At 44.6% G+C, this 13,200-nt stretch overlaps 1 protein-coding gene across 1 annotated transcript in view; it reads left to right on the top strand.

Moving 5' to 3' along the window:
- LOC120844441 (neprilysin-2-like) overlaps positions 1-12,475 on the top strand; it is an 85,625-nt gene extending 73,150 nt beyond the window's left edge. Inside the window, exons 19-20 of the mRNA XM_042289729.1 lie at positions 9,503-9,579; positions 12,376-12,475. Of these exons, the coding sequence (XP_042145663.1) occupies positions 9,503-9,579; positions 12,376-12,475 (177 nt within the window). The remainder of the gene's footprint in view (positions 1-9,502; positions 9,580-12,375) is intronic.
- Positions 12,476-13,200: the final 725 nt, after the last annotated feature.

The following is a 13,200-nucleotide window of genomic DNA, read 5'->3' as shown; positions in this document are numbered from 1 at the left end:
AGAGTATCAGCAATGCCCTTAGGGTCGTCCACAATGTCGTTATTAATATGCAACTCGTTTACCCTAGACTTTGAGGGCGATATAAACCTCCAAAACTTCTCAGGCGAAGACTGGAGAAAAGAAGATAAGGTCACATCAAAGAAGCGATGTTTCGCCTCCCTAATGTTTTCCTTCAGTTCATGGTCCAACTGCCTCACGTGGCTTCCATCCTTCGATCGCTTACGGAGTCTACGGAGTTTACGGCGCTTTTGGATAATTTCCCTATTAATCCACGGATTTTTTTTTGCTGGAAATCTTTACTCTTTTTGGTATGAATTTGTTGATGCAGTCGAGAACGACATTTTCGAAGAAGTTCCAGAAAAAGTTCACGTCGTACTCAGGCACTTCGTAAGCACGAAGAAAATCGCTAAAACAGAAGGCTAACGAGTCAATAATAGCAACGTCATCAGCTTTAGAGAAGTCTAAGTATTCGTTACGTCTTTCTGTGTTGCTTGTTTGATTCATTAAAGGCAAAGTAAGTAATACCATCTGATGGTCTGAAATGCCTTCCACTACTTCAATGCACTGTACTCGTTCAAGTAAGTTCTGGGAAAGAAATATCAAATCCAGTATCGAGCCTTTTTCTTCAAGAAGTCTTGTAGGGGAGCGTACAATTTGATTTAGATTATGACAAAAAGATAGCTCTAATAGTGTTTGCGATATCTGGCACGAAGACCAACTGTTCTCCCAGTCAATGTCTGGTAGATTGAAATCGCCAGCAAAAATAACTCTGGAGTTCGCGTGTACATTCTCTGAAAAATAGTCTTTTATTTTTTCGAAAAAGTTTCCGCTGCTAGGTGGTCTATAGAAAGCACCGATGATAAGGGATGTAGAAAAAATGTTCACACGAACCAATAAAATTTCTACGCCATCAATATCTGGCATTCGGTTATAGTGCACATTTTTTGTAAGAATAATGGCTACGCCCCCACCACGCGTGTGTCTGTCTTTTCGTACTATTTTATAGTCTGGGGGAATAACCTCAGAATCAGATACTTCTTCATGTAACCAGGTTTCTGTGATGACTGTGACGTGCGGTTTCCGCGTCAGTAACACGTGTTCGATATCAACAACTTTATTCATTATGCTCCTCGCATTCAAATTTAAGAATCTAATCGAATCAGTGGCATTGCGCCTGGACTGTCATATTTGTCGCGAGGGTTTTGGCTGACTCAGTGCTATTCGTGTCTGTTTTTCGGCGTCCCAGATGTAGAGTGTATTATTTATTTTTAGCTTGTTGTAGATTAGAGTAACTTTATCGCCTTTCTTACGATTTTCGATAGCGCTGTCCCAGAGCTGTTTGCGAATATTTCGAACACGTAAAGAAAAGTCTTCTGAAATAGAGGTCGTCGATCCCTTCAGTTTCGGGCAGTTTCTCAAAACTGACATCTTCTCTGAAAAATTTAAAAACTTCACCATGACTGGTCTAGTTTTACCATCTGTTCGACGCCCGAGGCGGTGCACTCTCTCTGTGGTTACAGCTGGTAAACCAAGCGTATCACAAAACAGTCGATTCACTACGGTTCTATGAAGTGATTCAGCTGTCTCGTCATCGGTCTCAGGCACGCCAAAAATTACAAGATTATTTCGACGACTCCTATTTTCGAGATCGTCAATCTTGTCTACCAAATCAGCCATTCCACTTTCCATTGATACGATCCGTTCTTCATTGTCAGAAAAAAGTTTAACTGTCGCTTCTAGGGTCGACAACTTAGCTTCGAAGCTCCCTAACTTCTGGTTAATTTCCGTAAATTTTTCTTCCGCTCGTTTTTGATTTTCATTTATAGCGGCAAGTTCCTTGGCCATTTGGGACTGGTTTTCCAAAACTTGAGCCAACATTTCTTCAACTGTAGGACCTGGATTACTTTCAATGTCACCGCTTAATTGCAAGAGTAGCGCGACGGTATCAACAAAGCACGAGAAAACAGTTGTGCGGCACGGCAGCACAACTAAACAAAGTTCGTCGCTTTTGTACAAGGAGTACGAGCAACCAACCTGCATGAAGAATAGAAGCGGGTTTAGCCGCATGTTCTTGACAGAGCTGCCGTGCCCACTGGTAGGTCGTAGGTCCGTCTTCGGCTTTATAGCTGCTGGTTCCGTCGATGTTGATGACGTCGGTGCACTGGCTGCGATGACCACCAGGTGTAGATGTGGGACGGCGTTGGATGATGACGGTGCGAGGATCGGAGCAGCCACCGAATCAGCAGAAACCACCGGGCCGAAAAAAGACTTCGGCCACAGCAGCACAAACTGCATGAAGAATAGAAGCGGGTTTAGCCGCATGTTCTTGACAGAGCTGCCGTGCCCACTGGTAGGTCGTAGGTCAGTCTTCGGCTTTATAGCTGCTGGTTCCGTCGATGTTGATGACGTCGGTGCACTGGCTGCGATGACCACCAGGTGTAGATGTGGGACGGCGTTGGATGATGACGGTGCGAGGATCGGAGCAGCCACCGAATCAGCAGAAACCACCGGGCCGAAAAAAGACTTCGGCCACAGCAGCACAAACTGCATGAAGAATAGAAGCGGGTTTAGCCGCATGTTCTTGACAGAGCTGCCGTGCCCACTGGTAGGTCGTAGGTCCGTCTTCGGCTTTATAGCTGCTGGTTCCGTCGATGTTGATGACGTCGGTGCACTGGCTGCGATGACCACCAGGTGTAGATGTGGGACGGCGTTGGATGATGACGGTGCGAGGATCGGAGCAGCCACCGAATCAGCAGAAACCACCGGGCCGAAAAAAGACTTCGGCCACAGCAGCACAAACTGCATGAAGAATAGAAGCGGGTTTAGCCGCATGTTCTTGACAGAGCTGCCGTGCCCACTGGTAGGTCGTAGGTCAGTCTTCGGCTTTATAGCTGCTGGTTCCGTCGATGTTGATGACGTCGGTGCACTGGCTGCGATGACCACCAGGTGTAGATGTGGGACGGCGTTGGATGATGACGGTGCGAGGATCGGAGCAGCCACCGAATCAGCAGAAACCACCGGGCCGAAAAAAGACTTCGGCCACAGCAGCACAAACTGCATGAAGAATAGAAGCGGGTTTAGCCGCATGTTCTTGACAGAGCTGCCGTGCCCACTGGTAGGTCGTAGGTCCGTCTTCGGCTTTATAGCTGCTGGTTCCGTCGATGTTGATGACGTCGGTGCACTGGCTGCGATGACCACCAGGTGTAGATGTGGGACGGCGTTGGATGATGACGGTGCGAGGATCGGAGCAGCCACCGAATCAGCAGAAACCACCGGGCCGAAAAAAGACTTCGGCCACAGCAGCACAAACTGCATGAAGAATAGAAGCGGGTTTAGCCGCATGTTCTTGACAGAGCTGCCGTGCCCACTGGTAGGTCGTAGGTCAGTCTTCGGCTTTATAGCTGCTGGTTCCGTCGATGTTGATGACGTCGGTGCACTGGCTGCGATGACCACCAGGTGTAGATGTGGGACGGCGTTGGATGATGACGGTGCGAGGATCGGAGCAGCCACCGAATCAGCAGAAACCACCGGGCCGAAAAAAGACTTCGGCCACAGCAGCACAAACTGCATGAAGAATAGAAGCGGGTTTAGCCGCATGTTCTTGACAGAGCTGCCGTGCCCACTGGTAGGTCGTAGGTCCGTCTTCGGCTTTATAGCTGCTGGTTCCGTCGATGTTGATGACGTCGGTGCACTGGCTGCGATGACCACCAGGTGTAGATGTGGGACGGCGTTGGATGATGACGGTGCGAGGATCGGAGCAGCCACCGAATCAGCAGAAACCACCGGGCCGAAAAAAGACTTCGGCCACAGCAGCACAAACTGCATGAAGAATAGAAGCGGGTTTAGCCGCATGTTCTTGACAGAGCTGCCGTGCCCACTGGTAGGTCGTAGGTCAGTCTTCGGCTTTATAGCTGCTGGTTCCGTCGATGTTGATGACGTCGGTGCACTGGCTGCGATGACCACCAGGTGTAGATGTGGGACGGCGTTGGATGATGACGGTGCGAGGATCGGAGCAGCCACCGAATCAGCAGAAACCACCGGGCCGAAAAAAGACTTCGGCCACAGCAGCACAAACTGCATGAAGAATAGAAGCGGGTTTAGCCGCATGTTCTTGACAGAGCTGCCGTGCCCACTGGTAGGTCGTAGGTCCGTCTTCGGCTTTATAGCTGCTGGTTCCGTCGATGTTGATGACGTCGGTGCACTGGCTGCGATGACCACCAGGTGTAGATGTGGGACGGCGTTGGATGATGACGGTGCGAGGATCGGAGCAGCCACCGAATCAGCAGAAACCACCGGGCCGAAAAAAGACTTCGGCCACAGCAGCACAAACTGCATGAAGAATAGAAGCGGGTTTAGCCGCATGTTCTTGACAGAGCTGCCGTGCCCACAACACAACACAAGGACAAGGACAACACAAACCTCCAAACACAGCTATGTGTGATTCGTGTGCGACTAAAAAACTCCGCCTGGTCCTGATATCGAACAAGGAACCTTTCCATTTCCAGTAGAGCGCTCTACTAACTCATCTAACCAGGAGTTAGACACCTGTAGAACAAACGGATTTTATCAGCTGCCACCAGTCTAACACCAACATGGGTGAACGGTCTGGCCTGCCTTTCAAGGTTATGATGTTAATGCAATTAATGCAAAGCTGCAAGCGAGCTGGTCAAGAATAAAGATACTACTTCTCAGAAAAGGGGAAGATCGAAGATGAAAGAGAAACACACATTTCCAAACACAGCTAGGTGACCGGTGTGTGACCGAGTCGTTTTCATCAAGGTAGACTTGTGTTTGATGCTATCGAACTTTAGGAAAATTGGACGAGATTTAAAGGAAAAGTGATATTTTTCCATACTAACGCGGAAAGTTGTGTTAGTTGGTAGGTAGACCCCATATTAAAACAGCGCACAAGCAGAGAAGAAATAAAGGGAACACGAAGGACAGGTCGCTTACTCCCAACTGATGTATTGCTAAAGAAAGATGAAGACGAGGCATTAGAAATGAAACACAAATGCTTGATAAAAAGAAAAATAAATGTAAGACACGATTGAGTTGTGCTAAAGAAAAGAGAAAGAAAAACAACAAATTTGGAAACCCAATGAAATAAAAAAAAAATTCCAGGCCGGCCAAAATCACTCATTGTTAGTGTTGGCTAGGAATGCTACTGGTTTCTTACTCAATGATAGCAAGGAATGGCAATGGCTGCCACATTGATGGCCTATTTTTTAAATATATACTTTCCATATCTTTCTTGTTTGTCAATCTCGACATTCCCTAGTATAGTTGTATCCCTCACAATAAATCTGTGAGGTGTTTCCGCACTTTCCTTCGTATCCTCTTCGCTTTCTCTCTGCTTGTTCGTTCTTTCAATAAGTTTCCTACTTGGCTACCCGGTAGAGAAATTGCGATGCTAGTGTCCTTATTCACGTGAGCTTTCTTTTTTTATCGAGCGCGTTTTTTTTTTTAAGTTTTAAACTACTAGGGACACTAAGGCTTCTTTCACGGCAACGACACGATGGGATGTTTCAGCATGCACAGCAACCTTGTATTGGTGGTTTTGTGCACATGTTATTCTTTTACAAAAAGCAGCTAGTCAATCAATGTTAATATGTCAATTTAACGTATTGGAAAACGTATATTAGCTTCCCAATTGCGCTGAGAAACTTAGGAAGATGAGCAGGCGAGAGCGCTAAGGGCACGTGAGAATGCCAAGCTCTGGTTGGATTGGTTAGCGGGTACACCTCAAGCCAGCCGCCTTTGTCTCCACTCTGCTCGTCGAACGCATTCGAAAGCAAGAACCAAACGCCGGAGGCCGGCGTTTGGCTTTCTAAAGTGCTCGACGAGTGCGGTAGAGACAGGCAGCCTTTGTCTGCTTAGAACGCGGAACGCCGGGGACCGGCAATTGGCTCTTCAATGGAACCTGTGCAGTGTGGTCATTTCATGCCAAAGGAGACATGGCAAATTTTTCCTGTCTGTAATATGTACGAAAAACATTAATTTGGATAAAGATGCCTCCAAACTTCTGTCGCTTCCGGTACAAATTCTCGTGTGCCTTTTGTGCTGCAGTGCTGTGGGAGAACTGCCGACGTTGCTGACTTTTTTTCTTATTCATCTGAGCATGGGCTTTGAATTTATGTTTTACCACTCCTACTGAAGCTTTAAAAAGGGAGAGCGGTATGAATAAGTGAAAGAAGCGCATTGTACATTCCCAAATTTAGAAAGTAGACGATGGCGGTCTGCGTTCGTCGGCAGTTACCTGAGCAGCGGTAGAGTTGAAGTAAGACGCTAATATCATTAGGTAACGTAAAGAGGACACGGACGCATGGGAGGGAGAATAACGTCCACTTCAATTGAATAAATCCTGTGTTAATGAGAGCGTTAAAGACCTCGCTGCGGCGTCGCGTACCGTTGATGCCTCGTTGGCGAACGCCGGCGTGCGCCGCCTACGAGGCAGGCACGCCTCAGCAACAACAAACTGCTTTTATATTTGTTGGACAGTAGCCTCCTCTATACTCAGAAAGCCTGGCACTTCGACGACGGAGCCAGAGAGTGCTCGGTCGCAGATTTGGAGCGCGAGGATCTGGTAGCACAAAGCATCAGAGACATTTCTCGGGGAACCTGGACGTCAGCACACAGATTTTCTAGCGGCCGAGGACCCGAAACACACTTTTTACCTCGGGAGAAGCGCGTTTCGGCGTCTTGCCGCAGCGAGGCGCCAGTCACCTGGCTCTCCTTTCATCCTTTATCCGCCATTTCGCCGGCCGCGTCTCGTGCCGGGCTTTGTTAGTGTATAGGAGACTGTGGTTGAACATATGAGAAGGATTTAATTTTTTGGCTATTTCAAAAGTTGTTGGTATCACTGCCCAGATTGCTTTTTTCTGGCTCTCAAATATGGTTGTTTCTGCGCAAACTGGAGAATTTGGCATTTAATTAAAACGCAACAAAATAAGGGTTTAAAAATTTAATACGAGCAATTCATTACTTAGTTTTAAAGGAACAAAGACTCACAGTGTCTTAACAAACACCCAACTTCAAAGTAACTAAAATAATTTAAAAAAGAAACATAAAATCTTCTGTTGCATTTCGACTAAAAATGGCGTATTTCCATGTTTGTATTTTGGTGTAAGATAGGAAATATTATTAAGTAATTAGGCGGCCGCCTAAATTTCTGTGGCACTAAACTGTTTTAGGCAATGTTTTTTCTTGACCACATGGGTTTTAATCAAATTCCAAAAATATAAAACGTGAAATCAACAAAAAATGAACGATATTTTTTAGACATTAGGTCTTTTAAGAAAAAAACAAATGAACTTTTTCTACATATCCCAGACATAAACAATTGCCTCGTCTTTTTTTGCCATGGAATGACCCAATGGAGAGACAGGCAGCTAGCTTTAGCTGTACCCACTAATCATTCCAATCAGAGCTGGACGTTCTGACGTCCCCGCACCCTCGCATCTCCTCTTCTCCCTCACTTTGTCGGCACGTAGGACTTCGCAAAATACTGCGTTAGTTTAACACGTATGGCGTGCACCAGCTTTGTTTTTTTATTCTTGTCCCCAAGTTAGTTGAAACACCACGTATGACGTAGGAGCGGCAGATGTTACATTTCGCAAATAGGAGTGCATTTTCTACAGTGTTAAATTGGTTTCAGCCACTTTCTCTACAGTTCAGGCTTTGCATGCCGCTGAAAAGAATTGTGCCCCTACGCAGGCAAAAGAATGCCTAGTTATTCTTTATTGCACTTAACCAGGGATCTCCGAACCCTGCCCGCGGGCCAAGTCCGTCCCGTGGAGGCGTTCCAGGCAGCCCAGGGACGGTCGCGGTCTTTGCCACGACACCCGACCCGCGGCCGGCTGAACCAACGCAAAAAATAACGGCTCGTAAAATAAATCGGTGGCGCGACACGCACGGAAGGTGCAAACGAAGATATCAGGAAGGATTAAAAAAAAACGGTGTTGTCGTGTGAATATTCAATATTTTCGAATAATACTGTATTCAATATTCGCTTCGAGATGTACTGAGATATTCGTATTTCTCGAAGTGTTGATGGCGGCGAGTTAGTCCCGTTGGGGCGATTCTTACCGAGCACCGATGCACTGTGCAGAAGCAACACCCGCGAAGCTCGTTTCCGCGGGTGTTGCTTTTTCGCAGTGCACCGGTACTCGGTAAGAAGCGGGCCCAACGGGGCTAACTCGCCGCGATGGACATTTCGAAAAGTACTATTATTGCGGTTTAAGAGGAAAGCCCACTTTCAAAGCGAGATCGTGCACGCGCTCGCGTGGTGTATGGAAAAAGAAATGAAAACTTCGTAAATGTTTATAATTACAGTACAGTAAAATTTTCAGAATTTAACGGTGGCTATTATGATAGAGTATATGTCAGGCAGAGATGTCCGGACCACTTACGACGAGCATCATTCGGGATTGTCGTTTTTTTTTTTTGTCTCGAAATTCTAGATTTAATTAAAAATATTCGCATCGCAAAAAAAAAAAAAAACATTTATAAGTTTTCGAGTAGGTATAGCTGGGCATCATTATAGGTTTAATTTTATGTGAAATACATCGTTTTCTTGCCAGTCCCATTTAGGCAACAAATTTTCTGAACTCACACTTTAAGCAATAGTTATAATAAAATTAGCTTAGCTTAGATATGAACAAGGGGTAGCTTCGGAATAACCTTTTGCGAGTTCAGATGGGTTTTTGTTTAGGCATGGCAGACGTGAAATACTTAGAGAAACTACACCATATTCGATTAAAAAGTATTCGGGCCAAACCTCTTTTCAATTCAAATTCCATCAAAACTCTAAATACACTATCTCCACATGCCTAGGAAATTGTGTCCGAACGCCGGTTTTCTGGGAATATTATTTAGTGTACATCGTCATTACCAGAGTTACTATTCGTTGTATCCTGATTCATATCGGCGTTACTAAAAAAAAAAAACTCCTTTGCGTTCTCGTGCGTCTCACGCTTAGTGTTCTTACCCGATCTACCGTTTTCATTAGTATTCTGTCCTGTGTGAATATGCCATAGTTTCTATGCAATTTGATTTATGTTTGGTGAGATCTCATGGTCACAATTATTTTGTAATCAAGTGAATGTCAAATATTTCATTTAAAAACCAAAGTATATGAATTACATTTCTTTTTGAATTTATTGTCTAGTTTAAATTTCCGCAGTTAAATGATTGCTTATTCAGTTTTTTTTTTGTTTACATTCCTAAATTTAATATTGAGACTGCAACAGGTCCCCAATCCGAACCCTTGCCAAACGTTTGGCGACCATACTAATTTAATAACGCGTCTGAGCCCAATGCTTGAAAATTATGAAGTTCTTAACTTTGAAACTTGTTTTGAGCTCCTATTAAAAGTTTAAACATTCTAAAATTAAGATCCAGGAACGAACATGCGAACTAAATTTACACCTATAGTGTATATTATTTTTTGGTCAATCTGCATTACCTGTATAAACACACGTTATTCCAACTTCTTTTCTCACAGATGTTCTGCAACAAAATGACCACGGACGCAAGGATACAGTTTATTCGTGCAGACCCCCACACGGTACCGAGACACAGGTTAGCAAATTTCTACTAGCTAAAAGCTAGTTCCTCTTCAAACGAACCATTGCTAATAGATTTCATTATTACACTCTTGGAAGGGTAACCTTTAGTAGAGGGTACGTTTTTGCAAATTTGTACCTTTTAATATGGCAGTTACAGTGTAACCGCAAACGCTATTACCCTCAACGCATTAGTCACGGGAAAGCTTCTGTATCGTTGCGTCGGTGCTTTTTGTTTTTAATTCTTCACAGTTGTTTTTCGAAAAGGCGGTAATAGCTACGTGGATGCCGTCTTCACCGTATTTTCGTGTGGTCGGTGGAAATTATATGAGGTGATAAACGTTAAATTATGCTCACTAATTAACCGAAATTTGATTACTAACCTGTTAATTAATGGCTTTATTTGTCACGTTGCAATTGCAGTCATAACGTGAGTAATGGTTCTTGCCTCACCCTATTGAGGCACTTCGTGAAAAGACAACAATCTTTCAGATATTTGCGGTCAAAATTTTGCCTTCGCTCGGTTCAGGACCGCAAGCTGCGACGTATTTTCAAGACCGCAAGATCATCTGCAGCAAAGTGACGTAGTTCGTCCTGTCCCTGCGTCACTGTCATTTAAGTTTGACGCCGGCGCGTCCACCAAAGGCACACCGTCGAGATAGTTACAATAAAACTCGATAAAAGTGCGTATCACTTATACGCACCATAATCAGGTGCGCCTTCCTGCGAGTGCTTTGAATCAAGCAAAGAGGGCAAACTTTTAAACGACAAATATCTCAAAGGTTGTAATTTCTTTTTTCTGACCGGTCTAAATTGGGTCAGGTTTTAATATTTGGTCCCGTTAAGACTGCAATTGCGACTAGGCCAGTTGAGCCATTAATCAAAAAGTTAATCAACATACTTTGAATATTTAGTCAACAAAATGGGACGTTTATTTCCTCATCTAATGTCCGCCGAGCCCCACAAAAATGCGGTAAAGACTGCATGCACTTATCAATGCCCCCTTTTCTTGAAAAAACAACAGAAAAAAAAAAAAAAAAGTACGCTCTCTATATAGTATCTACTTATGTATACTTCTCAGCAAGTCATTTTCGCCAATTTGAGACCCTCCTTGAATATAGGTTTTAGAAGCAAAATTAAACACGAAGCACGTCCCTCGCCCTATAATCGGCCCCGCTCTTTTAAAGTTGACTGTGACCCTTGTCATTTCTACGCTTACATAGGCTCCCTGATTGGTGAATATGAACACCCCACATAAAAGTATGCGCTTGGGCAGCGTAACGAATGCATCAAATGTTAAGAACTACTCTCTTTATTGTCAAAGCCTTAAAATAATTACAAAAAAAAAATGAAACGCCCTGTACACGACGATGCTCCAAAATGAATGAACTTTTAGTGCAAGGTAATGCTCGACATAGGTCACACAGGTCTTCTTTGCCCCAGCTTAACCAGCAATGCTTTCAGTTGTCCGTTCATTAACCCTCGGGGTCCAGTGTCCTTGGGCAAAAGCAGTTTTTGGAGCAGTATCAACAGCTGCGATAGTGCGATCACGAGGGCTTTCTACAGTGTGCACGAATAACTCGGTGGAACGTTGTCCTTGTTTTGTGCCGTAAATCACAATCTTCTCAACTGTTGCGTATACGTGTTAACACTTACAAGAAACCACAAGACTCAGAGTTATAACTAGGTTAAAAACTTGTATTCTTCGAAAAAGTCCAGATTTTCTTTTTGAAAAGCCGTAGGACGCAATGGTTTTACAATACTTTTAAACACATGAAGAAAAAAAACGGGATTGGTACAGAACAAGTCAGCCACCAACCGCGCCAGTCTATTACAGCGGTGTTGTTAAACGGGTATTCTCACGAGGGAGAAATCCCGGGGATTTCTCCCCGGCACGCGCGCATCACGAGATGAAACGCGAGTCTTTTGCCCATCGCAAAGCCTGACGTTTTTGTCGTGGGATGCGCGTGCCGGGGAGAAACCCCCGGGATTTCTCCCTCTTGTAAATACTCCTTTAGGGTAGGTTCCCGAAGATCATGTCTGGTACAAAACACTTGTCGACAAAAACACCTCTGGACAGCTACCGCCATCTATAAGCGACGGCGGCAAGCACACAACCAGTATGGCTGCCACCGTCGCTCGTAGATGGCGGCAACCTTTCCAGCTATCATAGAAGAATGGATAGTTGAGCGGCGCGTTGGTGGGGATTCATCGTAGGAACCAGCGAGAAAAACAGACAAGGACGAGGAAGAAACACACATGACGAACGCAGCGCTCGCCACGTGTGTTTCTTGGTCCTCGTCTGTTTTGCGGGCTGTTCCCTACGCTCTTATCAGTTTCGGTTTAGACTCACGATGAGTCGGTCGCGTACCCTTTCGTGGAAAGTGCGGCAGGAGCGGTGACGTACGCAGCAGCGCGAATCGGTCCGCAACCGACATTAAGTATTAAAACAAGACAAGAATAATTCGTTCAGCATGAAATTTAATATAAAGCCAAAACTTGTTTCTGGTAAAAAAAGAAGTTTCTTTTATTACTTAGTATTGTTCAATAGCCAGGCCCCTGGAGTTGCTGACTATTTAAAAATATTTCGTAAAAACGAACCACTAGCATTTATATATTATCACAATTGTTCAAATCGGAATACCAACGTGCTCTACCAATCTAAGCTAACAGCGTTGATGGTTGGTGATATTTTGTACCTTTCTGTGACATGGTTCACTAGACTAATAGTAGTAAACTATTTTCAACGCGTGTCCTGGTGTATACGCTTACTAATACTAATTCGCGCAAAACATGGTTCTTTTATTTACAGGGTAAATGTGGCTTTGATGAACTCTGTCGAATTTTCCAGCGCTTTCAGCTGCAGCAGCGATCGAAAGATGAACCCGAGACAAAAATGCGTGCTCTGGTAATAAACATGTTCATTGAGAATTGAAAAATAAAGACATGAAAGAACACAGCGGAGGGTTCAACGTTTTATTTAAACATAACTACATTACCAGTGATTATTCAGCATGTTCTAGCTTACTGAAAACAGTTGGTATTTGTTAAACGTTAAAAAATATTATAAAAATGTTTCGACGTACTGGCATTTGTTTAGTTATTCTGATATTGGATCTCTACGTAGGAGCGTACATACCCCATTAGGGTAAAGTGGGCTGTCCTCGGGAGACCCAAAGGAGCCCTACTTGGAAAGCCCACATTGGACGCAGCTTGGGGCCCAAAGAAGGTGTCGGCAGCTAACAACCCTTCGTGAAAAACAAAAACAAAAAAAAACATTTGAAATTTAAATGGGTGGCAAATAGGTCGACCCGTTTGAATCGAATGGGTGGCAAACCTGTCGATCCGTTTGGATCAAACGTGATTATGGGATACGGGTACCCGTTTGGAACGGTACCCGTTTGAAACGATACCCGTTTGCTATGGGTGCCCGTTTGATACGAATGTCCGTTTGATACGGTTGCCCGTTTGATACGGGTGCCCGTTTGACCAGGCACGTGACCACATATCTGAACGCGCCATTCGCATAGGCAAATTATTCGCTAGCCCTAAATCGGTATCGCCTGGAAGGTTGGTTATCTTAAACTCATAGACCTATTTCTAACATGTAGGAAACACCTGGAAAAAATCGTGCTCG

This window comes from Ixodes scapularis, unplaced genomic scaffold (genome assembly GCF_016920785.2).
Source record: "Ixodes scapularis isolate PalLabHiFi unplaced genomic scaffold, ASM1692078v2 PGA_scaffold13__105_contigs__length_92229423, whole genome shotgun sequence".
NCBI classification, from domain to species: domain Eukaryota; kingdom Metazoa; phylum Arthropoda; class Arachnida; order Ixodida; family Ixodidae; genus Ixodes; species Ixodes scapularis.
This window is presented reverse-complemented; position numbering and strand designations above follow the sequence as displayed.